The following is a 27,103-nucleotide window of genomic DNA, read 5'->3' as shown; positions in this document are numbered from 1 at the left end:
TGATTCTAATTTTTTCATATAATTTCTCTCCTTCCGATTTTAGTCTTGATGATAAATACATGTCAATCTTGAAACTGCCAAAATGCATATCTTGGTTTGCGACGTTTCAGATTTCATATCATACTTAATTTTCTAAAGAGAAAACTATCAGAAGTTATTTTTTAAAACTTCGGTTATTTTATCTTCTCTATGTTAAGAATATTCTGGGAAATTTCCTATTCATGATAGTGGTTCAATCTCCTTAAAAAAATAAAGTGGGATTGAAGATTTAGAAACACCGCAACTGAAGTACCCATTTTTGCAAATTTCACCATTGATGTATTCAGTAAGCAGCCTATCATTCTGTCCAGCTATTTGTGAAAGTTTTTTTCCTTTTCATTTTTCAGTAAATGTGAATTTGGTAATACTAACAATGAGCACACAACTCAAGCGATTAAGTCGCGTCTTGGAGAGTTCTGTATTAAAACCAAAGATGGTAGAGCATATGAACTACAAGGAACTTTCCAAAATCCTAATAATAGTAAGCACTTTTCCATCATATTTGTGTTGATACAATGTAACCATAGAGTACTTAAGAGTTGCTATGCTGCTGAAGTCAATCCTTAAATGGTGCATTCTTAGCTGTCTGCTCGCCAATAGTGTGAACCATGTGGCATTTTTAAACACGGCGGCTTGTGGAAGAATTGCAGGCGGGGAGTGTTTTTCAGGATTTATGAATTAAAATACACAATTATTCTTGTGAATTTTGACAAAAGTCGTTTTAAAATGGTTAATAATGAGTCTATACATTGATACGCGTTTACCACATTAAGTCCTCAAATATATGTTTAATTTTCATCATTTTAAACCATTTCTTGTGCGTTTTAAGCAGTAATATCATTTGAGTTGATAGCTGTACGGTGACCTCTGTTTCATGGCAGCGTTATCAAGTCAAAACCCTTAATTTCGAGGACATGTAGTGTCACACTTTGGGCATTGATATGTTTTGTGCTTACTTACATTATTTACAAATAATTGTATTGCTCACAACAATTCACCAGATTTTAAATAAATCGTGTATGGTAAAAAATAATAATGTAACTTATTTAGGGCTGTGCTGTGCAGGCATTGAATTTTGGAAAGTGAGCAAAATTATTTGCAAATACATATTTGAGTACTGTAAAATAATTTTGAAAAAGGTAAAAAAATGTACAAATATTATGACAAATGCTAATGATGCAAATATTTTAAATTACTACCATTTGAATTTGTTCTCGGCTGTTTGCATTTGTCACTTGACTTTACATGATGACCTTAATCCGAGGTGATGAGAATACTTCCTTAGCGACAGAACAAATTTTCAGATTAGGAAAGAGTCTGTCCAGGAGTGGATTTTGATTGCAACTTCAAGTTGAAGCATGTATGAACGCAGTATTTTGAGCTGTTATAAAGTGCCAATATGCTGGAAATGAGATCAGAGTGAGACTGTTTGCCGCCTCTGATGCCATAGACATTGATCGTCATAAGACACACATGGCATTTTTTGTTATCGGTGGAGAGAAGATGGCTGACTTCCATCTGAAATGTCGCAATACACTTTCCTCCCAAGTGCAAGGGAATTTTTCATGGCAAAACCAGTCCAGCTCAAATACAGAGTGAATTTGATCTGTTGCAGAAGTCCCTTATAACTCTCAACAAAAATATATCTTTGCATCTGAAAGCAATGTTTTTGCTGCTCAGTGCCAATATGATGTGAATAAAATTTAAATCAGTTTGCCTCTGCTTTCACCTATTAGCACATATTACTATAAAACTCAATTTGTTATGACAAGTATATTTGTCAATATGGTTTAGGTCTGTTTGACAGTTAAGTTGGTTATTTGCAATGTCAATTCATCTTCCCAGCCTTGAACGGTGGGCTTCGTGCTGAAAATTCATTTTTCACGTATTCTTTTCCACACAAAACAATGTCTTGACCATACCATAAGAACAAAGGTGCGCCATTATAGCCTATGTCAATCATAGGAGAGTGTTGGAAGGCTTGCTGTTCTCTCATTTGCTTCAGTCGGTGAATGTATTTATGTACAACAAATTCAAATTCTTATTTTTAGTTATTCCTGTGTGATTTTTCCCCTCCCCTTTTTTTCTCATTTATTTTTCTTTCTGCTTCCAAGGTGTCCCGAGAATGGTCACCAGCCTTTATCTAAAGAGAGGATCTGGAATTCCTGTCCACTGGAGGAAGATGGCCAAATTTTGGGGTTCTATCAGACCTGCAGGAAAAAGACGTAAGCCACAACATAGATTTTTTTATTACCTTTCATTACTCTTGATAATTAAAAAAATGTAGTTCAAATTAATATTCTGATATTCATGTAGGTTGGCTCAAAAGTAGTGCTACTGAAGTTTTTACAAGCAGACAAGTTTGCAAACTATGACTGATACAGCCTTAAAGAATAATTCACTAGCTTTAAAACAAGCCCTTGCAGAACTTCTTGGTACAATATTCTGTAAGTTAGGACTTTGATATCTATGACCCATGGATGTTTCACCAAAATGTTTGTAGGCCTGGCTCACACTTCAAACTTCTCTTGGAAGTTCAAAGAGCCAAAGAAACCTTGGTGATCTCTCATCTTGCATGCAGTCCTTACTGAGCGCTAATTCTTCTAATTCTAATTCCTTTATTTAATTGAAAAATCTAGGAGGTGGGCAATTTGAATAACGGTAAAAACTGGATGTATCTCTAATAAAAGACTTTTTAGATTTAACAATGATAATTGTCATTTTGGTCAAAATTCCCTCATTAACAATGTATTTTTCTTTTGAAATAATGTAGACGCGGCAAATCAAACAAGCTTCTTGTCAGTCGGTGACAGTAACAGACTAGTTCTTGCCAAAAACTTAAGAAATATTCCAGATCTAATCTTGTCACAATGATGTTGGGAGTCGATCGCTGTGCTTTTGCACATAGTAACTAGGGTTCTTAGCCTTTTGCCGTACGGCTGCAGGAATGGACAAATTTTAAACTGCAAGGCGTCACTGAACTGCAGCTGAACAGGTCGAAAACGATGAGGAGATTTCGAACAGAAGGAGACAAACTATCATCCTTTTGGAGTCTCCAGCATGTTTGCTGTACTCATTGATCAAGATAAAACCTTGGTGACAGAAGCAATGCCATTCCGGGGTAAATTAAAGAGAGTGTTAGGCTTAAGTTTGAAAAAACAGTCAGTAGATGCTTGAAGTCACCCAAGAAATAAATTGTATGGTTGATCCAGAAGCCTCTTTAAGAAATGAAAGATTCTCAATGGTCAATGTAGCATTCTGTTCAGTTTTCAAAAATTATTTATGACACAAGTGCTCATTCTTGTTGGTGCCGTTATAATCACTCGTATTTTTACTTTCTTCTGCATGCTGGTTTCACTAGAATTTCGAATGTAATGGGCTGTGCTGTGTGTACCCTTTTTGATTTAAACTTGCCATCTGGAGTTTCGGAGCTATTTTTCGTCATTTTTCTTGAGTTGGCCCTAAGCTCTCTTAATTCGGTTTTTCATTACATACCAGCCTTGCTTGAATTTTGAATAGACTGTGATGTGTGCTTATATTGCCAATCTGATTGAAACTTGCTCCCTTGAATTTATTTTAGTCCACTTAATCAAGTGTGTGTGGATTTGTTTGAGCCTCTTATTAGCTCCGCCTTAGCTATTTCGGTTGGGTGGGATAAAAATACAAGAAAAAGAAGTTTCCAACTTTTTTGCCTCAAATTTCCTTGAAATTCTGGAAAACTTGCTTCAAACTGTGGCAAAATCTGTGAAAATCTTTGAATTTTCAGATGACAGTCAGTGGATAGTGTGCCTAAAATCCTTGATTTTTATTATGATTTGTCCGCACAAACCCTGAATTAGTCTAAAAATCTAATGTAATTTTTTTTCTATTATTTTTTTCGATTTCAGCTGCAAATGAGGAGCGTAGTAAAATGTTGGAAGATGATTCATATAACGCAGGAGAATCAAGAATGAAGAGTGACGCAAAAATTACTAAGCGGGCAAGTCCAGTAAAGAGGCCGACCTCGAAACCATCTCGCCCCTCTGTCTGTAGGCAGTCTGTTACTCTGAAACATACTTTGAGCAGGCCCTCTGTTAAGCCTATCATCAAAATTGCCCGAATTCCAGTGCAAGTCAGCAAACCTTTAAAGCCTGATCCTCACAAAATGCCGAGAAAACACAAGGAGCATCTATATGGTTTGTTTTCTTTCATTTTTTCTTCTCCATTTCACAGGCCAATGTGTCAACCTTATTTGGTGATCATTGCCAACAAAAAGGTCACAAGCAGTGGCTGTCCACAAGTTTCATATTGTGATCTACTCCGTCTCATTCTGACTTATTTACTTGAGACAAACTCCTTAAAAATACTTAAGTGTTACAAAACTTCTTATTATGAATTATTCATTTTGTCGAAAAAAATTTTCATGTAAACTTTTCAACACTTTGGAGTGGATGGCTTATAAAATCTTCCTGAAAATATCATTTTGTGCTCCTGACTACGATGGTGGAAAATAACTCAGGACTATAGTGGCAGAAGATCATTTTTGCTTTGATGAACAATTCAGGTTTCATGTAGATTGTGAAGAAAATTTGAACTTTGGTTCAGTGTTGCTGAGGAAACCAAAGTAGGTTTTAAACTGAATTATACATTATTTTTATTTTTTCATCATTTTTTGTCAATTATGAAAACTTGACTTAGTGGCACTTGAGACTAACTTGCTGCTCGACTCAAAGACTGTATCTGAAGCCTAACAAATTTTTTATCCAGCTGAACAGGTGCAAAGCAGCTCTGCAATAGACTCAAGTGAAAACTCTCCTGTTGAAGCCAGAGGCAAAAAACGTCGCCACCACCATCCGCCAAAACCATCTCCTGGTTATTTGGCAGACCGATCATCAGGCACCTCAACAAGCCACTCAATAGCTGTACCCAGGCCCAAATTGAAGTCTCGCCAGCAACCACAATTAGTTGAAGAATCGAGTCTCAATTCTTCAGTTGAAGTCAGCCAAGCCAAGCGGAAGAGAAAAACATCCCCTAAATATTCAGATGGTAAGTTTGCCTAATTTTGAGAGCAAATTAAGAGGTTGAGTTGCACAAATCATAGAACCCTAACCATAGGACACATAAAACCAAATTAAATGTATATGGAAACAATGAAAAATAAAAAAAAATAGAAAAATAACGCTTAAATGCTTGCTATTAATGTGCCGGATAACTGGACCGCCGCATAAGTGATGAGGGAATAATCAATGCATTACCGCACATGATCCTATTTTGAGAGTGACAGTCTGTGTTTTAGGCATGATAAAACTGTCACTCAATAGTGTGTGGCTCTGTTGTTACAAGTGCAGAAATTAAGTGTAAAAATTTTAGATTCCTGACTGAATATAACTGAAAAATGTTGTTGAGAGATGTTTTTCTCTCGCCAGAAAAATGTTTGGTTACTGCAGATTTTCTTATCTCACTGAAGCATCACCTTTGTTACAGGAGAAAAGTCACACATTGTAAACAAGATACCTGTTCAGCTCTGTCCCCAATTTTCACTGGAAGCCAATATTATTTTTTCCAATTCCTTTTTCTTCTGTGTACTTACGTAACGATCTATTCTTAATGCACTCTGCTCTCTTTTTTGCAGAGAATGATGGCAGTCTTCTTGAAACAGAGAGGAGCAAATCTAATTTCGCAGACAATAGCAATGTCTCTTACCAGGTAAACATGTTGTTTTACTTATCAGTTCTCTATTTCTAACTGATTTTCGATTGATTAATTGAGGAAATAATTCATAGTGACTCAATTATAATTTGACTCATCAATTATTTGTTCGTAGAATGTAGAATCAAATTTCCCTCTGAAATTTTTTCAGATTATTGCAAATGAAAACTCCAAATCAATTTTTTAGAATTTTTTTAGAAAGAGTACAGATTGGTTTTATGAAAGCTACTTAAACTTGAATCTAAAGAGTTTAGCAATCAATGCATGTACAATGCTATGAAATTATTAAATGAAAATGGATCACTTGACATAGTAAGAAATTAAACGCTGCAGCACATGGTTTCTCAAAAAAATCTCATGCAACGCATCTCTCAAAACACGTTAAACATGTCATAAACTTCCAAAATTAGCTAGGTGAGAAATAAACATTTAGGTCTATATTATAAACAGTAAATTCCCATTTCCGGAACATTAAAGAACCGTAATAAACAAAAGTTAAACTGAGCATTGGAATCAGTGGCGTATGTAGGATAAAGTTCTGGGGGGGGGGGGGGGACAAACTTCTCATTAGGGGGTCTGGGGGGCGTCCCCCAGAAAATTTTTAGGATTTTAACCCTGTAAAACCCCACTTTTTTAACAATTTCAGTCATGAAAAATGATAAGAAGTTCTCCACTCTTTTCCCCAAAAACACCATAGAAAAATGGAAAACCGTTTATACAAGACCAAATGGAATGTTTTATTTTCAGTATGAGATGGAAAAAATCCACTAACTTCCTGGAGAAAAAATGAGATAAGTAGACTCTTCAATTCCTTACATTCAAAAATTTTGATCAGATTATTATGGTGCATGAAAAAATATCGTCCTGTTCTCTCACCACCCGATTTTCCTTACTTTCTCTTGATTTCTCTAAAATTTTCCGAAATTACTTGAGAACTCCATTTGGCTTGAGTTGACTCAATTTTTTCTTCAACCAAGAAGTGTAAATTAATGTATACAATAACCATTATTTCCTCACTTTTTGAGTTTGATTTTGAAAGTTCTAATGCATCCATTGTACTGTACGTAAAATTTTAATGAGGAAACAAAAATTTTGGTGCTTAATGTTGTACCGTGTCTAGTGGCTCATTCTGTTCTCTTTAAAGGAAATGATCAGACTTTGAAATTAGTTACTAAATCAATGTATCATTTTTACCTTCAGATTGTATCTCCTGGAAAAACTCTCAATAACATCAAAAAGATGAAAGACTCGAACATTATAAATAGTCAAGTTACACCTCCTACATCGTATTTCCTGAATGTTTTACCAAACAGCGAGAAAAAAAGTGAAGAGATGGAACGAACCAAAAAGCCCGTGAAAAGGTATTTTAATTTAATTTTGTTTTTAAATTTCAAACCAAACTTGATGTTTTATCCTTTGTAAATACCTCAATTTCGTCCTCTTGAAAATCTTTAAAACAATTAATTTTTTTAACAAATTTCAAGTTATTAATTGACGTTCCTCTCATTTTTCACTCAAATCCTGTCATCAGTTTTGCCAGACTGTACCATAACATATTTTGTCACCTTCAAACATCAAGTGGAGAAAGATGATAAGTGCACAATTCGTTGACTCTGGTACAGAGGAACATATTTCGATTCTGCTGTTTCTGTTTTGCTTACTTACATTTTATTTGTTCATAGGAGAATCGTTGCATGAATTAGCCTGAAATTTCTTGTGATTTTTCTTTTCTTTTGTTAGAAAAGACTGCAATTTTTAAAATTGAATTTTTTGCTGGTTGCTGGAAGGTTCTCCCATGAAAACATAAAACACTGAAACAGCATAGACAAGATACATTTCTTCATGCAAAAGATGACCAATTTGTATGTGTAAATTGTACGAATGGAACTTTTTACAAACGGAACTTTTATGAACCTAGAAATGTTCTATACATTATATAATTTTCTTCACTTATCCGAAAATAATGGTACAAAAATGCAAGGAAACATTAGTTTTCCTTGAAGAAAACAAATTATAGTTGGAGATATTTAAATGTTGCAATTGAGATACGTATTTTCGGCATTGAACCATTGGTGCATTTCTTCAGTTATGCTATTTAACAATCTTCAAATTTCAGCATCCTTTTGTCAAGGTTATGATCGTTTTTCAAAGTTGTATCCTCTCTGATTTTTTCGAATTTCCTCTTGTGTGAGAGTGTAAAATTTAACATTACATACTTGCATTCTGAAGAGCATATGTTGCGTTTTAGAAAAAATAACTTATCGTTCGGAGGAAATTTTGCCGAAATAGCGATTGTAGGACTGGAAACCCTCTTTGGTATTTTGAATAGGGTAAATAATTTTGCAATGCTTTAGTATCCTCAAAGATAGCCAATAAATCATCTATATTATACAGCTACAAGCAAAATCTTGGAAGCACTATTTCTGACGAACTGCCGGACCGATAAGGATGATCTTTACATGTATGTCATCTGTAGTAGATGTAGATGTGCAAAAAATTATGAAACCCCGAACTTATAATGTTGTAGAGCTTTTAAAGCTCATGTCACTTAAGTCCCCAATGTTATTAGTGTGAGAGATATGTCGTTTCCGCTAGAAACGTCGAGGTGTGGGATTCTACCTGAGTGACTCGAATAAACAATAAAACAATGGAAAAGCTCGTGAAGGGCTCCTCATTCGAAGAGTTGAGGAACGGTGCATTGCTCAGGGTTCAAGGTTCAAGGTCCAAGGTATAAGGTTTAACTCAATTTTTCCTGTATTCTTCCGGCTTTGATTTGTGGCACTGTTCAACTTACTTGAGTTAAACACTTAATGTAGAATGCATTTTTTCTATAAACTACACCATTTCCAAGAAAATCGATGATAAAAGTCGTCGCACTGACCTACATCATCAAAAAAATTCCAAGATGCCCGAAATGCAAACACCTCCTTTTTTTGCTCTATAAGTTTGATGTAACATTTCATGGCAGATTACCCAGCAGCAACCTTCTTGTATGTAGTGTTACTCTATATTCCGTACTCATTCTAAGTTTTTTTGGCATCAAGGTCCCTCTTCCTACGGAAATTCATTTATGAAAGAGGTAAAATTATTTTGTAAGCATTTTTTTAAATTTCTGAAACCTTGTTTGCAGGCTAAATGAACGCGTCTTGAAGAAAGGTAGAACCTCAGCAAATTCTCAAAATATAGGTCCGAATCTTATGTTGCAAGATCCTAAAGGACTGAAGAAATATATCCAGGAATCTAATGCTCGTTTAACGAAAATTCAATCGTCAAGGTCAATGTCTCAAGATGAAACGTCAGTGTACTCTGATGGGTCAATGGGCGATTTTCTAGATGATTGATCATAAGTTATACCTTTGAGAGTAATCAAAATCTTGAAAGCTTTCCAGGTTAGCAGCTTTTCCTCTCACATCATGGCTACCATTACCAACTTTATGTCCCCGTCATTTTTTTTTCTCATTTTTATTTACTATGCTTTTTTCCCTGAGGGATTAGGAGGCGTTTTTAACAAATCTATCCTTATCAGCCGAATTAATTTTAAACCTTTTCATGTTTTTTGTCTTGTTTCATTCTTAGTTTGACGCAATTTTTAATAACCTTAATATCTCATAATTATCTGTGTATTATTTTAACCAGCCTTCCTGTTTTTAATGGATTTGTTGAATTTCTAGACTCTTCTGGCGAAGCAGTTTTTGGGCAACATTAATATTTGAACCATTTTACCTTAAATTGTAAAATTATGCAGGGTGTCTCACTATAATTTAAGCATTTTACTAACCTGTGTTTATCTAGTTTTGTTTTCCGATCATTTCGACAGTGGAAAAAACTTAAGTTTTGGTACTTTTACAGTACTTTATCTCAACTCTATACGTAGTACTTTTCACATGTAAATGTGATACTTGTGATCAATCTTCATAACTAATTTTAATTTTGTTGAAGTATTTTTTGTGCCTATCAGAAATAAAATAAAAATTGTTCCTCTTGCTTGTTTAAATGTTTGGATTAAATTTTGGAATTGCAAAAAATTGGGAATTTTGCAGAAATCATTCATCTCAAAGAATTTCTGGCTTATTAGTTTCACATTCAGCCGTTCATCATAATGTATAGTCTTAATGGATATTGGATGTAGTTTTATGTATTGATCATTTAGTTCTCTTTGTGCTTTATGTATTTTTTTCTCATCAGAGTCCTAGAAAATTTGCAAGCTTCAAGAGTAAAAAGAAAAAAAAAACACTATGTTTTCAATTTAAGATGAATATTATACTAGGTAGTTGAGATTAGTTTCTTTCCAAAGATTTAATTATGATACTTATAGTTTGAATAGTTGCTCAGGAATAAAATAGAACAGCTTGCGCCGCACAATACCCTTGTATCGTACCTAAGTAATTGATTTGTCATCAGAGGCAAAAGATGCAAGTTGCGTTTGTCTTGTAATCACAAATTTTGATGTAATGATACTCAAATAGGATGTTCAGTTGTGAAAACTTTGTAGGTTTTCCTAGGTCATATATGTCTAACCGCATTTTAAATTTTTTGATATCCATCATAAATTTTTAAAGTTTTTGATATCCATCTTAAATTTTGAAGTTTTTGACAGCATCATTAATTTTATGAACTGTAAAAGCCCCCTTTTTGTTTCCTCAGTGTGAAATTTGTTGTAACATTTTTTGTACCAAATTCTAACATAAATAATGAAGCATTGAAAGCTGTCAGTTTAGTATTTAAGTTATATCTTTTAACAGAATCAATATTTTTTGAAGGGTCGAAGTGCTAAAATCGGAGTCCGAAGAGAAACAGAAAAAGGGTGCTATTTGGCGGACATTCAACCTTTTGAGCTAAGTCTTAGTACGTATCCTTCAGAAATATTTGTTAGTTAAGTTCACAAGATTGAGCAAATGCTAAATGGCTTAGATATGCCCATTTTCCTTGAAACTTGGCGCTGGGGCCCTTAAGAAAATATTGGTTCAATTTTGCAATATGTGATTACTACTCAAAAAACCATGATCATGAGAGATATTATTAATTATCTCAATGATGGGTAATAATCAAACATTTATTGAAATTTTAATGATGGATCTGAATTACTTTACATACAAATTGCACGTTTGATCTGGATCAAGATCTTGTAAATTTCCTTTTGCAAGTTGTCTGCAAACAAAATATGTATTTAAACTTATCTTTATTTGATAATGGACCGTTTCATGTGCACTTACACTAATTTCATATTATAGCAGCATTAATTCATGATTTCAATAAATTGTATTACCACCGGTTATTTTTATCAATGGAACAAGTAAATTTTATCGTAGGATGAAAGGAAGCAAGTTCAAATACAAGGTGCCTTATGTCTGCCTACACTTGAAATTTTGGAATATTTTTTAGTCCCAAAGTAACCATTCTTATCACAGTGAATTAATTACTCATTAAGGTTCTATAAGACTAATGTTAAGCTTGGTGTGAATCAATTTTCTCCATCTTAGTTTTTAATTTATTTGGATCAAGTCTAGATTAATGAGATCCGCTTCAAATTCATTGTGTTGAAGTTCCAAAAATGAAGAAAGACTTTGATTGGCCAAGATTGAGATTTAATTGTGCCGTCATTCAGTTGATTAAATCATTACATCGATTTTTTTTTTTTTTCTAATCAAACTGAGTACAGACAACCAAATTATTTACACATATTTATAGTGTATCAGATCTACATGATATAAATTTGGCAACTTTAAATAGTTTGCATAATTGATTGTTACAATACTCATTCAAAAACTATCATGAGCTGCACGGTCAGAAGTAGAGGTGGTACTTTCCTTCAGTCTGTCTCCTGTTGAAAACTCTCCTGTTGAAGCCAGAGGCAAAAAACGTCGCCACCACCATCCGCCAAAACCATCTCCTGGTTATTTGGCAGACCGATCATCAGGCACCTCAACAAGTCACTCAATAGCTGTACTCAGGCCCAAAGTGAAGTCTCGCCAGCAACCACAATTAGTTGAAGAATCGAGTCTCAATTCTTCAGTTGAAGTCAGCCAAGCCAAGCGGAAGAGAAAAACATCCCCTAAATATTCAGATGGTAAGTTTGCCTAATTTTGAGAGCAAATTAAGAGGTTGAGTTGCACAAATCATAGAACCCTAACCATAGAACACATAAAACCAAATTAAATGTGTATGGAAAAAAATGAAAAAGAAAAAAAAAAATAGAAAAATAACGCTTAAATGCTTGCTATTAATGTACCGAATAACTGGACCGCCGCATAAGTGATGAGGGAATAATCAGTGCATTACCGCACATGATCCTATTTTGAGAGTGACAGTCTGTGTTTTAGGCATGATAAAACTGTCACTCAATAGTGTGTGGCTCTGTTGTTACAAGTGCAGAAATTAAGTGTAAAAATTTTAGATTCCTGACTGAATATAACTGAAAAATGTTGTTGAGAGATGTTTTTCTCTCGCCAGAAAAATGTTTGGTTACTGCAGATTTTCTTATCTCACTGAAGCATCACCTTTGTTACAGGAGAAAAGTCACACATTGTAAACAAGATACCTGTTCAGCTCTGTCCCCAATTTTCACTGGAAGCCAATATTATTTTTTCCAATTCCTTTTTCTTCTGTGTACTTACGTAACGATCTATTCTTAATGCACTCTGCTCTCTTTTTTGCAGAGAATGATGGCAGTCTTCTTGAAACAGAGAGGAGCAAATCTAATTTCGCAGACAATAGCAATGTCTCTTACCAGGTAAACATGTTGTTTTACTTATCAGTTCTCTATTTCTAACTGATTTTCGATTGATTAATTGAGGAAATAATTCATAGTGACTCAATTATAATTTGACTCATCAATTATTTGTTCGTAGAATGTAGAATCAAATTTCCCTCTGAAATTTTTTCAGATTATTGCAAATGAAAACTCCAAATCAATTTTTTAGAATTTTTTTAGAAAGAGTACAGATTGGTTTTATGAAAGCTACTTAAACTTGAATCTAAAGAGTTTAGCAATCAATGCATGTACAATGCTATGAAATTATTAAATGAAAATGGATCACTTGACATAGTAAGAAATTAAACGCTGCAGCACATGGTTTCTCAAAAAAATCTCATGCAACGCATCTCTCAAAACACGTTAAACATGTCATAAACTTCCAAAATTAGCTAGGTGAGAAATAAACATTTAGGTCTATATTATAAACAGTAAATTCCCATTTCCGGAACATTAAAGAACCGTAATAAACAAAAGTTAAACTGAGCATTGGAATCAGTGGCGTATGTAGGATAAAGTTCTGGGGGGGGGGGGGGACAAACTTCTCATTAGGGGGTCTGGGGGCGTCCCCCAGAAAATTTTTAGGATTTTAACCCTGTAAAACCCCACTTTTTTAACAATTTCAGTCATGAAAAATGATAAGAAGTTCTCCACTCTTTTCCCCCAAAAACACCATAGAAAAATGGAAAACCGTTTATACAAGACCAAATGGAATGTTTTATTTTCAGTATGAGATGGAAAAAATCCACTAACTTCCTGGAGAAAAAATGAGATAAGTAGACTCTTCAATTCCTTACATTCAAAAATTTTGATCAGATTATTATGGTGCATGAAAAATATCGTCCTGTTCTCTCACCACCCGATTTTCCTTACTTTCTCTTGATTTCTCTAAAATTTTCCGAAATTACTTGAGAACTCCATTTGGCTTGAGTTGACTCAATTTTTTCTTCAACCAAGAAGTGTAAATTAATGTATACAATAACCATTATTTCCTCACTTTTTGAGTTTGATTTTGAAAGTTCTAATGCATCCATTGTACTGTACGTAAAATTTTAATGAGGAAACAAAAATTTTGGTGCTTAATGTTGTACCGTGTCTAGTGGCTCATTCTGTTCTCTTTAAAGGAAATGATCAGACTTTGAAATTAGTTACTAAATCAATGTATCATTTTTACCTTCAGATTGTATCTCCTGGAAAAACTCTCAATAACATCAAAAAGATGAAAGACTCGAACATTATAAATAGTCAAGTTACACCTCCTACATCGTATTTCCTGAATGTTTTACCAAACAGCGAGAAAAAAAGTGAAGAGATGGAACGAACCAAAAAGCCCGTGAAAAGGTATTTTAATTTAATTTTGTTTTTAAATTTCACAACCAAACTTGATGTTTTATCCTTTGTAAATACCTCAATTTCGTCCTCTTGAAAATCTTTAAAACAATTAATTTTTTTAACAAATTTCAAGTTATTAATTGACGTTCCTCTCATTTTTCACTCAAATCCTGTCATCAGTTTTGCCAGACTGTACCATAACATATTTTGTCACCTTCAAACATCAAGTGGAGAAAGATGATAAGTGCACAATTCGTTGACTCTGGTACAGAGGAACATATTTCGATTCTGCTGTTTCTGTTTTGCTTACTTACATTTTATTTGTTCATAGGAGAATCGTTGCATGAATTAGCCTGAAATTTCTTGTGATTTTTCTTTTCTTTTGTTAGAAAAGACTGCAATTTTTAAAATTGAATTTTTTGCTGGTTGCTGGAAGGTTCTCCCATGAAAACATAAAACACTGAAACAGCATAGACAAGATACATTTCTTCATGCAAAAGATGACCAATTTGTATGTGTAAATTGTACGAATGGAACTTTTTACAAACGGAACTTTTATGAACCTAGAAATGTTCTATACATTATATAATTTTCTTCACTTATCCGAAAATAATGGTACAAAAATGCAAGGAAACATTAGTTTTCCTTGAAGAAAACAAATTATAGTTGGAGATATTTAAATGTTGCAATTGAGATACGTATTTTCGGCATTGAACCATTGGTGCATTTCTTCAGTTATGCTATTTAACAATCTTCAAATTTCAGCATCCTTTTGTCAAGGTTATGATCGTTTTTCAAAGTTGTATCCTCTCTGATTTTTTCGAATTTCCTCTTGTGTGAGAGTGTAAAATTTAACATTACATACTTGCATTCTGAAGAGCATATGTTGCGTTTTAGAAAAAATAACTTATCGTTCGGAGGAAATTTTGCCGAAATAGCGATTGTAGGACTGGAAACCCTCTTTGGTATTTTGAATAGGGTAAATAATTTTGCAATGCTTTAGTATCCTCAAAGATAGCCAATAAATCATCTATATTATACAGCTACAAGCAAAATCTTGGAAGCACTATTTCTGACGAACTGCCGGACCGATAAGGATGATCTTTACATGTATGTCATCTGTAGTAGATGTAGATGTGCAAAAAATTATGAAACCCCGAACTTATAATGTTGTAGAGCTTTTAAAGCTCATGTCACTTAAGTCCCCAATGTTATTAGTGTGAGAGATATGTCGTTTCCGCTAGAAACGTCGAGGTGTGGGATTCTACCTGAGTGACTCGAATAAACAATAAAACAATGGAAAAGCTCGTGAAGGGCTCCTCATTCGAAGAGTTGAGGAACGGTGCATTGCTCAGGGTTCAAGGTTCAAGGTCCAAGGTATAAGGTTTAACTCAATTTTTCCTGTATTCTTCCGGCTTTGATTTGTGGCACTGTTCAACTTACTTGAGTTAAACACTTAATGTAGAATGCATTTTTTCTATAAACTACACCATTTCCAAGAAAATCGATGATAAAAGTCGTCGCACTGACCTACATCATCAAAAAAATTCCAAGATGCCCGAAATGCAAACACCTCCTTTTTTTGCTCTATAAGTTTGATGTAACATTTCATGGCAGATTACCCAGCAGCAACCTTCTTGTATGTAGTGTTACTCTATATTCCGTACTCATTCTAAGTTTTTTTGGCATCAAGGTCCCTCTTCCTACGGAAATTCATTTATGAAAGAGGTAAAATTATTTTGTAAGCATTTTTTTAAATTTCTGAAACCTTGTTTGCAGGCTAAATGAACGCGTCTTGAAGAAAGGTAGAACCTCAGCAAATTCTCAAAATATAGGTCCGAATCTTATGTTGCAAGATCCTAAAGGACTGAAGAAATATATCCAGGAATCTAATGCTCGTTTAACGAAAATTCAATCGTCAAGGTCAATGTCTCAAGATGAAACGTCAGTGTACTCTGATGGGTCAATGGGCGATTTTCTAGATGATTGATCATAAGTTATACCTTTGAGAGTAATCAAAATCTTGAAAGCTTTCCAGGTTAGCAGCTTTTCCTCTCACATCATGGCTACCATTACCAACTTTATGTCCCCGTCATTTTTTTTCTCATTTTTATTTACTATGCTTTTTTCCCTGAGGGATTAGGAGGCGTTTTTAACAAATCTATCCTTATCAGCCGAATTAATTTTAAACCTTTTCATGTTTTTTGTCTTGTTTCATTCTTAGTTTGACGCAATTTTTAATAACCTTAATATCTCATAATTATCTGTGTATTATTTTAACCAGCCTTCCTGTTTTTAATGGATTTGTTGAATTTCTAGACTCTTCTGGCGAAGCAGTTTTTGGGCAACATTAATATTTGAACCATTTTACCTTAAATTGTAAAATTATGCAGGGTGTCTCACTATAATTTAAGCATTTTACTAACCTGTGTTTATCTAGTTTTGTTTTCCGATCATTTCGACAGTGGAAAAAACTTAAGTTTTGGTACTTTTACAGTACTTTATCTCAACTCTATACGTAGTACTTTTCACATGTAAATGTGATACTTGTGATCAATCTTCATAACTAATTTTAATTTTGTTGAAGTATTTTTTGTGCCTATCAGAAATAAAATAAAAATTGTTCCTCTTGCTTGTTTAAATGTTTGGATTAAATTTTGGAATTGCAAAAAATTGGGAATTTTGCAGAAATCATTCATCTCAAAGAATTTCTGGCTTATTAGTTTCACATTCAGCCGTTCATCATAATGTATAGTCTTAATGGATATTGGATGTAGTTTTATGTATTGATCATTTAGTTCTCTTTGTGCTTTATGTATTTTTTTCTCATCAGAGTCCTAGAAAATTTGCAAGCTTCAAGAGTAAAAAGAAAAAAAAAACACTATGTTTTCAATTTAAGATGAATATTATACTAGGTAGTTGAGATTAGTTTCTTTCCAAAGATTTAATTATGATACTTATAGTTTGAATAGTTGCTCAGGAATAAAATAGAACAGCTTGCGCCGCACAATACCCTTGTATCGTACCTAAGTAATTGATTTGTCATCAGAGGCAAAAGATGCAAGTTGCGTTTGTCTTGTAATCACAAATTTTGATGTAATGATACTCAAATAGGATGTTCAGTTGTGAAAACTTTGTAGGTTTTCCTAGGTCATATATGTCTAACCGCATTTTAAATTTTTTGATATCCATCATAAATTTTAAAGTTTTTGATATCCATCTTAAATTTTGAAGTTTTTGACAGCATCATTAATTTTATGAACTGTAAAAGCCCCCTTTTTGTTTCCTCAGTGTGAAATTTGTTGTAACATTTTTTGTACCAAATTCTAACATAAATAATGAAGCATTGAAAGCTGTCAGTTTAGTATTTAAGTTATATCTTTTAACAGAATCAATATTTTTTGAAGGGTCGAAGTGCTAAAATCGGAGTCCGAAGAGAAACAGAAAAAGGGTGCTATTTGGCGGACATTCAACCTTTTGAGCTAAGTCTTAGTACGTATCCTTCAGAAATATTTGTTAGTTAAGTTCACAAGATTGAGCAAATGCTAAATGGCTTAGATATGCCCATTTTCCTTGAAACTTGGCGCTGGGGCCCTAAGAAAATATTGGTTCAATTTTGCAATATGTGATTACTACTCAAAAAACCATGATCATGAGAGATATTATTAATTATCTCAATGATGGGTAATAATCAAACATTTATTGAAATTTTAATGATGGATCTGAATTACTTTACATACAAATTGCACGTTTGATCTGGATCAAGATCTTGTAAATTTCCTTTTGCAAGTTGTCTGCAAACAAAATATGTATTTAAACTTATCTTTATTTGATAATGGACCGTTTCATGTGCACTTACACTAATTTCATATTATAGCAGCATTAATTCATGATTTCAATAAATTGTATTACCACCGGTTATTTTTATCAATGGAACAAGTAAATTTTATCGTAGGATGAAAGGAAGCAAGTTCAAATACAAGGTGCCTTATGTCTGCCTACACTTGAAATTTTGGAATATTTTTTAGTCCCAAAGTAACCATTCTTATCACAGTGAATTAATTACTCATTAAGGTTCTATAAGACTAATGTTAAGCTTGGTGTGAATCAATTTTCTCCATCTTAGTTTTTAATTTATTTGGATCAAGTCTAGATTAATGAGATCCGCTTCAAATTCATTGTGTTGAAGTTCCAAAAATGAAGAAAGACTTTGATTGGCCAAGATTGAGATTTAATTGTGCCGTCATTCAGTTGATTAAATCATTACATCGATTTTTTTTTTTTTTTCTAATCAAACTGAGTACAGACAACCAAATTATTTACACATATTTATAGTGTATCAGATCTACATGATATAAATTTGGCAACTTTAAATAGTTTGCATAATTGATTGTTACAATACTCATTCAAAAACTATCATGAGCTGCACGGTCAGAAGTAGAGGTGGTACTTTCCTTCAGTCTGTCTCCTGTTGAAAACTCTCCTGTTGAAGCCAGAGGCAAAAAAACGTCGCCACCACCATCCGCCAAAACCATCTCCTGGTTATTTGGCAGACCGATCATCAGGCACCTCAACAAGTCACTCAATAGCTGTACTCAGGCCCAAAGTGAAGTCTCGCCAGCAACCACAATTAGTTGAAGAATCGAGTCTCAATTCTTCAGTTGAAGTCAGCCAAGCCAAGCGGAAGAGAAAAACATCCCCTAAATATTCAGATGGTAAGTTTGCCTAATTTTGAGAGCAAATTAAGAGGTTGAGTTGCACAAATCATAGAACCCTAACCATAGAACACATAAAACCAAATTAAATGTGTATGGAAAAAATGAAAAAGAAAAAAAAAATAGAAAAATAACGCTTAAATGCTTGCTATTAATGTACCGAATAACTGGACCGCCGCATAAGTGATGAGGGAATAATCAGTGCATTACCGCACATGATCCTATTTTGAGAGTGACAGTCTGTGTTTTAGGCATGATAAAACTGTCACTCAATAGTGTGTGGCTCTGTTGTTACAAGTGCAGAAATTAAGTGTAAAAATTTTAGATTCCTGACTGAATATAACTGAAAAATGTTGTTGAGAGATGTTTTTCTCTCGCCAGAAAAATGTTTGGTTACTGCAGATTTTCTTATCTCACTGAAGCATCACCTTTGTTACAGGAGAAAAGTCACACATTGTAAACAAGATACCTGTTCAGCTCTGTCCCCAATTTTCACTGGAAGCCAATATTATTTTTTCCAATTCCTTTTTCTTCTGTGTACTTACGTAACGATCTATTCTTAATGCACTCTGCTCTCTTTTTTGCAGAGAATGATGGCAGTCTTCTTGAAACAGAGAGGAGCAAATCTAATTTCGCAGACAATAGCAATGTCTCTTACCAGGTAAACATGTTGTTTTACTTATCAGTTCTCTATTTCTAACTGATTTTCGATTGATTAATTGAGGAAATAATTCATAGTGACTCAATTATAATTTGACTCATCAATTATTTGTTCGTAGAATGTAGAATCAAATTTCCCTCTGAAATTTTTTCAGATTATTGCAAATGAAAACTCCAAATCAATTTTTTAGAATTTTTTTAGAAAGAGTACAGATTGGTTTTATGAAAGCTACTTAAACTTGAATCTAAAGAGTTTAGCAATCAATGCATGTACAATGCTATGAAATTATTAAATGAAAATGGATCACTTGACATAGTAAGAAATTAAACGCTGCAGCACATGGTTTCTCAAAAAAATCTCATGCAACGCATCTCTCAAAACACGTTAAACATGTCATAAACTTCCAAAATTAGCTAGGTGAGAAATAAACATTTAGGTCTATATTATAAACAGTAAATTCCCATTTCCGGAACATTAAAGAACCGTAATAAACAAAAGTTAAACTGAGCATTGGAATCAGTGGCGTATGTAGGATAAAGTTCTGGGGGGGGGGGGGACAAACTTCTCATTAGGGGGTCTGGGGGGCGTCCCCCAGAAAATTTTTAGGATTTTAACCCTGTAAAACCCACTTTTTTAACAATTTCAGTCATGAAAAATGATAAGAAGTTCTCCACTCTTTTCCCCCAAAAACACCATAGAAAAATGGAAAACCGTTTATACAAGACCAAATGGAATGTTTTATTTTCAGTATGAGATGGAAAAAATCCACTAACTTCCTGGAGAAAAAATGAGATAAGTAGACTCTTCAATTCCTTACATTCAAAAATTTTGATCAGATTATTATGGTGCATGAAAAATATCGTCCTGTTCTCTCACCACCCGATTTTCCTTACTTTCTCTTGATTTCTCTAAAATTTTCCGAAATTACTTGAGAACTCCATTTGGCTTGAGTTGACTCAATTTTTTCTTCAACCAAGAAGTGTAAATTAATGTATACAATAACCATTATTTCCTCACTTTTTGAGTTTGATTTTGAAAGTTCTAATGCATCCATTGTACTGTACGTAAAATTTTAATGAGGAAACAAAAATTTTGGTGCTTAATGTTGTACCGTGTCTAGTGGCTCATTCTGTTCTCTTTAAAGGAAATGATCAGACTTTGAAATTAGTTACTAAATCAATGTATCATTTTTACCTTCAGATTGTATCTCCTGGAAAAACTCTCAATAACATCAAAAAGATGAAAGACTCGAACATTATAAATAGTCAAGTTACACCTCCTACATCGTATTTCCTGAATGTTTTACCAAACAGCGAGAAAAAAAGTGAAGAGATGGAACGAACCAAAAAGCCCGTGAAAAGGTATTTTAATTTAATTTTGTTTTTAAATTTCACAACCAAACTTGATGTTTTATCCTTTGTAAATACCTCAATTTCGTCCTCTTGAAAATCTTTAAAACAATTAATTTTTTTAACAAATTTCAAGTTATTAATTGACGTTCCTCTCATTTTTCACTCAAATCCTGTCATCAGTTTTGCCAGACTGTACCATAACATATTTTGTCACCTTCAAACATCAAGTGGAGAAAGATGATAAGTGCACAATTCGTTGACTCTGGTACAGAGGAACATATTTCGATTCTGCTGTTTCTGTTTTGCTTACTTACATTTTATTTGTTCATAGGAGAATCGTTGCATGAATTAGCCTGAAATTTCTTGTGATTTTTCTTTTCTTTTGTTAGAAAAGACTGCAATTTTTAAAATTGAATTTTTTGCTGGTTGCTGGAAGGTTCTCCCATGAAAACATAAAACACTGAAACAGCATAGACAAGATACATTTCTTCATGCAAAAGATGACCAATTTGTATGTGTAAATTGTACGAATGGAACTTTTTACAAACGGAACTTTTATGAACCTAGAAATGTTCTATACATTATATAATTTTCTTCACTTATCCGAAAATAATGGTACAAAAATGCAAGGAAACATTAGTTTTCCTTGAAGAAAACAAATTATAGTTGGAGATATTTAAATGTTGCAATTGAGATACGTATTTTCGGCATTGAACCATTGGTGCATTTCTTCAGTTATGCTATTTAACAATCTTCAAATTTCAGCATCCTTTTGTCAAGGTTATGATCGTTTTTCAAAGTTGTATCCTCTCTGATTTTTTCGAATTTCCTCTTGTGTGAGAGTGTAAAATTTAACATTACATACTTGCATTCTGAAGAGCATATGTTGCGTTTTAGAAAAAATAACTTATCGTTCGGAGGAAATTTTGCCGAAATAGCGATTGTAGGACTGGAAACCCTCTTTGGTATTTTGAATAGGGTAAATAATTTTGCAATGCTTTAGTATCCTCAAAGATAGCCAATAAATCATCTATATTATACAGCTACAAGCAAAATCTTGGAAGCACTATTTCTGACGAACTGCCGGACCGATAAGGATGATCTTTACATGTATGTCATCTGTAGTAGATGTAGATGTGCAAAAAATTATGAAACCCGAACTTATAATGTTGTAGAGCTTTTAAAGCTCATGTCACTTAAGTCCCCAATGTTATTAGTGTGAGAGATATGTCGTTTCCGCTAGAAACGTCGAGGTGTGGGATTCTACCTGAGTGACTCGAATAAACAATAAAACAATGGAAAAGCTCGTGAAGGGCTCCTCATTCGAAGAGTTGAGGAACGGTGCATTGCTCAGGGTTCAAGGTTCAAGGTCCAAGGTATAAGGTTTAACTCAATTTTTCCTGTATTCTTCCGGCTTTGATTTGTGGCACTGTTCAACTTACTTGAGTTAAACACTTAATGTAGAATGCATTTTTTCTATAAACTACACCATTTCCAAGAAAATCGATGATAAAAGTCGCCGCACTGACCTACATCATCAAAAAAATTCCAAGATGCCCGAAATGCAAACACCTCCTTTTTTTGCTCTATAAGTTTGATGTAACATTTCATGGCAGATTACCCAGCAGCAACCTTCTTGTATGTAGTGTTACTCTATATTCCGTACTCATTCTAAGTTTTTTTGGCATCAAGGTCCCTCTTCCTACGGAAATTCATTTATGAAAGAGGTAAAATTATTTTGTAAGCATTTTTTTAAATTTCTGAAACCTTGTTTGCAGGCTAAATGAACGCGTCTTGAAGAAAGGTAGAACCTCAGCAAATTCTCAAAATATAGGTCCGAATCTTATGTTGCAAGATCCTAAAGGACTGAAGAAATATATCCAGGAATCTAATGCTCGTTTAACGAAAATTCAATCGTCAAGGTCAATGTCTCAAGATGAAACGTCAGTGTACTCTGATGGGTCAATGGGCGATTTTCTAGATGATTGATCATAAGTTATACCTTTGAGAGTAATCAAAATCTTGAAAGCTTTCCAGGTTAGCAGCTTTTCCTCTCACATCATGGCTACCATTACCAACTTTATGTCCCCGTCATTTTTTTTCTCATTTTTATTTACTATGCTTTTTTCCCTGAGGGATTAGGAGGCGTTTTTAACAAATCTATCCTTATCAGCCGAATTAATTTTAAACCTTTTCATGTTTTTTGTCTTGTTTCATTCTTAGTTTGACGCAATTTTTAATAACCTTAATATCTCATAATTATCTGTGTATTATTTTAACCAGCCTTCCTGTTTTTAATGGATTTGTTGAATTTCTAGACTCTTCTGGCGAAGCAGTTTTTGGGCAACATTAATATTTGAACCATTTTACCTTAAATTGTAAAATTATGCAGGGTGTCTCACTATAATTTAAGCATTTTACTAACCTGTGTTTATCTAGTTTTGTTTTCCGATCATTTCGACAGTGGAAAAAACTTAAGTTTTGGTACTTTTACAGTACTTTATCTCAACTCTATACGTAGTACTTTTCACATGTAAATGTGATACTTGTGATCAATCTTCATAACTAATTTTAATTTTGTTGAAGTATTTTTTGTGCCTATCAGAAATAAAATAAAAATTGTTCCTCTTGCTTGTTTAAATGTTTGGATTAAATTTTGGAATTGCAAAAAATTGGGAATTTTGCAGAAATCATTCATCTCAAAGAATTTCTGGCTTATTAGTTTCACATTCAGCCGTTCATCATAATGTATAGTCTTAATGGATATTGGATGTAGTTTTATGTATTGATCATTTAGTTCTCTTTGTGCTTTATGTATTTTTTTCTCATCAGAGTCCTAGAAAATTTGCAAGCTTCAAGAGTAAAAAGAAAAAAAAACACTATGTTTTCAATTTAAGATGAATATTATACTAGGTAGTTGAGATTAGTTTCTTTCCAAAGATTTAATTATGATACTTATAGTTTGAATAGTTGCTCAGGAATAAAATAGAACAGCTTGCGCCGCACAATACCCTTGTATCGTACCTAAGTAATTGATTTGTCATCAGAGGCAAAAGATGCAAGTTGCGTTTGTCTTGTAATCACAAATTTTGATGTAATGATACTCAAATAGGATGTTCAGTTGTGAAAACTTTGTAGGTTTTCCTAGGTCATATATGTCTAACCGCATTTTAAATTTTTTGATATCCATCATAAATTTTAAAGTTTTTGATATCCATCTTAAATTTTGAAGTTTTTGACAGCATCATTAATTTTATGAACTGTAAAAGCCCCCTTTTTGTTTCCTCAGTGTGAAATTTGTTGTAACATTTTTTGTACCAAATTCTAACATAAATAATGAAGCATTGAAAGCTGTCAGTTTAGTATTTAAGTTATATCTTTTAACAGAATCAATATTTTTTGAAGGGTCGAAGTGCTAAAATCGGAGTCCGAAGAGAAACAGAAAAAGGGTGCTATTTGGCGGACATTCAACCTTTTGAGCTAAGTCTTAGTACGTATCCTTCAGAAATATTTGTTAGTTAAGTTCACAAGATTGAGCAAATGCTAAATGGCTTAGATATGCCCATTTTCCTTGAAACTTGGCGCTGGGGCCCTTAAGAAAATATTGGTTCAATTTTGCAATATGTGATTACTACTCAAAAAACCATGATCATGAGAGATATTATTAATTATCTCAATGATGGGTAATAATCAAACATTTATTGAAATTTTAATGATGGATCTGAATTACTTTACATACAAATTGCACGTTTGATCTGGATCAAGATCTTGTAAATTTCCTTTTGCAAGTTGTCTGCAAACAAAATATGTATTTAAACTTATCTTTATTTGATAATGGACCGTTTCATGTGCACTTACACTAATTTCATATTATAGCAGCATTAATTCATGATTTCAATAAATTGTATTACCACCGGTTATTTTTATCAATGGAACAAGTAAATTTTATCGTAGGATGAAAGGAAGCAAGTTCAAATACAAGGTGCCTTATGTCTGCCTACACTTGAAATTTTGGAATATTTTTTAGTCCCAAAGTAACCATTCTTATCACAGTGAATTAATTACTCATTAAGGTTCTATAAGACTAATGTTAAGCTTGGTGTGAATCAATTTTCTCCATCTTAGTTTTTAATTTATTTGGATCAAGTCTAGATTAATGAGATCCGCTTCAAATTCATTGTGTTGAAGTTCCAAAAATGAAGAAAGACTTTGATTGGCCAAGATTGAGATTTAATTGTGCCGTCATTCAGTTGATTAAATCATTACATCGATTTTTTTTTTTTTTCTAATCAAACTGAGTACAGACAACCAAATTATTTACACATATTTATAGTGTATCAGATCTACATGATATAAATTTGGCAACTTTAAATAGTTTGCATAATTGATTGTTACAATACTCATTCAAAAACTATCATGAGCTGCACGGTCAGAAGTAGAGGTGGTACTTTCCTTCAGTCTGTCTCAAGAAAAACTCCTTTTTAAATAATAATCATTTATTTTTTCATCAACAATTATTCTTTTTGTTTTGTAGATGTATTTATTTTTTGAAGAATTTTTGAAAAATTATATATTTTAAGCCGAAGCCTGGGTTTATTTTTGTTTTAAAACCTTTACTTTACCCCTTGCTCTTTTAGTACCATAATCACACAGAATGAATTCAGTAAAATGAGGATCAATTGGCTAAATTAAAAAAAATGCTGTATTTGAACATCATTTCTGTTAAAGCACTAAATGCACATTGAAAATTGGCATAGAAAAATCTAGTGAAGTTACATTTAAACTTTTATCGGAAACTTACTTTATGTCATCTTTGCAGAATGTGAAAACAAAAGAGAAAAAAGAAGAAGAAAATTCAGCAGTCAAGAAGCTTGTGCAATTTTCATCTGTCGAGAACAGGAGAAATCATTATAGTAGCGAGTCAACTTTCAGACCTGCCTCTCCTCTCAAAAAAAAGAAAAAGAAAAGAAAAAAAAAAAATTATACCATGTAATGACTTTTAAATTTTGAGCCAGAGTGTCCTCTGATGTAGGAGTAAGTGAGGTGTCCATTATAGCCTTCTATCATCACCCTGCTTGGCTGGTGGGCATGTAAACATTCCTAGTCAGGCAGCAGCACTTGAGATTGTTTTATTCCGATACAATGTTTCATTGCATTGTATTGCCAATGTCTTAGCAATGATACTGCATAAATCCAAAGGCCACAGTGTAGAAGCCATTACTAGAAAGTAATGCAATGACCTCTGGAAGCCTAATCTGGACATTGCGACTATTTTGCATAAAACTATTTTCAAAAACCCACCATGAGTATGTCATGGAAATTCAGCCATGAACGTCCATCCTCTTAGAGAGTGAGTGCCAGCGAGATAGCGGTATTCCGCCGTGCTGAGGAAAAACGCCGTATGAACCTTCAGGCGTTGCCAAATTTCCTTTGATAAGACACCAATTTCCGCGTAAACTTTTGAATATTTTTCTTCCAATTTTTCAGATAATTTTGTTCGAGATTTCGCCTAGAGCTCCTGAAAATTTCAAAGAAAAATATTCATAACATTAATCCTTCAAAGTAAACATTTCATCGAAGGAAATTTGGCAATTCTCGAATGTTCATGCGACGTTCTTCCATTAGCACGGCAGTATTGTAAGCCTCGCTACCACACTCGCTAAAAAGAGCATTGGTCGTGTGTTTTTACGTCTGTGAGGGTGTGCACGTGACCGAAACTTGTCACCGTCTTTTTCTGTCTCTCACACATGACTCTTTTCCATTCTCTTTTCTTCTCTTTTCCTCTTTCCTCTTCTTTCTTTCTTCATGTCTCTTTTTCGGCTATCAAAGGACTCACGCACGTTTGATCGCGAGGCTCGTTCGTTTGCGAGTGTATAGTACTGCCGCGCTAAGGAAGAGCGCCATAAGAACATTCGAGAGTTGCCTTTCCTCGATAAAATGTTCATTTTTTAGGAAAGTTATGAATATTTTTCCTTGAAATTTTCAGGAACTTTAGGTAAAAATGCAAACAATATTATCTGGCAAATTGGAAGAAAAATATTCATAAATTTACCAGAAAATTCGTGTTCCATCAATGGAAATTTGGCAACATCTGAAGGTTCGCACGGCGTTTTTCCTGAGCACGGGGCAGAGTACTACCGTGCTAAGGAAGAACGCCGTATGAACATTCGAGAGTTGCCAAATTTCCCTGGATAAAACATGTATTTTTGACGACATTCGTGCACATTTTTCTTTGAAATTTTCAGATAATTTAGATTAAATTGCGTACAAAATCGTCTGAAAATTTTGGAAAGAAATATTAAAAATTTCCCCAGTAATATAAGTTTTTATCGGAGGAAACTTGGCAACGTCTGAAGGCTCATACGGCGTTCTTCCTTAGCACGGCAGAGTAGTGAACCACATAAATCGCCATCGCTCCCGGGTTGCGACTTTCGGTCACGTCACACGTGGACAAACACAGACGTAAAACCACGTCGGGCCAGTGTTTTTGCGAGTGTAGAAGTGAGCAGCAACTTCTGCTATTTATCTCGCTCACATTTTAGTTCAATATGCTTCGTTTCTTTTT

At 33.7% G+C, this 27,103-nt stretch overlaps 3 protein-coding genes across 3 annotated transcripts; all 3 read left to right on the top strand.

The window, feature by feature from the left end:
- The first annotated feature begins 392 nt into the window (after nt 1-392).
- On the top strand, nt 393-11,024 carry LOC140224227 (uncharacterized). The gene is made up of 7 exons (XM_072298062.1): nt 393-520; nt 2,154-2,264; nt 3,927-4,214; nt 4,786-5,064; nt 5,651-5,724; nt 6,928-7,088; nt 8,858-11,024. Exons 2-7 carry the CDS (start codon nt 2,165-2,167, stop codon nt 9,066-9,068), a joined length of 1,113 nt encoding a protein of 370 aa, XP_072154163.1. The 5' UTR covers nt 393-520; nt 2,154-2,164; the 3' UTR covers nt 9,069-11,024.
- On the top strand, nt 10,762-18,278 carry LOC140224149 (uncharacterized). Its single transcript, XM_072297573.1, has 5 exons — nt 10,762-10,765; nt 11,504-11,794; nt 12,384-12,457; nt 13,659-13,819; nt 15,590-18,278. The coding sequence occupies exons 1-5, from the start codon at nt 10,762-10,764 to the stop codon at nt 15,798-15,800; spliced, it is 741 nt and encodes a 246-aa protein (XP_072153674.1). The 3' UTR covers nt 15,801-18,278.
- LOC140223793 (uncharacterized) lies at nt 17,491-25,123 on the top strand. The gene is made up of 5 exons (XM_072297572.1): nt 17,491-17,494; nt 18,271-18,525; nt 19,113-19,186; nt 20,387-20,547; nt 22,317-25,123. Exons 1-5 carry the CDS (start codon nt 17,491-17,493, stop codon nt 22,525-22,527), a joined length of 705 nt encoding a protein of 234 aa, XP_072153673.1. The 3' UTR covers nt 22,528-25,123.
- The last annotated feature ends 1,980 nt before the right edge of the window (nt 25,124-27,103 follow it).

This window comes from Bemisia tabaci, chromosome 3, assembly GCF_918797505.1.
Source record: "Bemisia tabaci chromosome 3, PGI_BMITA_v3".
In the NCBI taxonomy this organism is placed as follows: Eukaryota; Metazoa; Arthropoda; class Insecta; order Hemiptera; family Aleyrodidae; genus Bemisia; species Bemisia tabaci.
The sequence above is the reverse complement of the archived record's forward strand: the minus strand, read 5'-3'. Positions and strand labels throughout refer to the sequence as shown.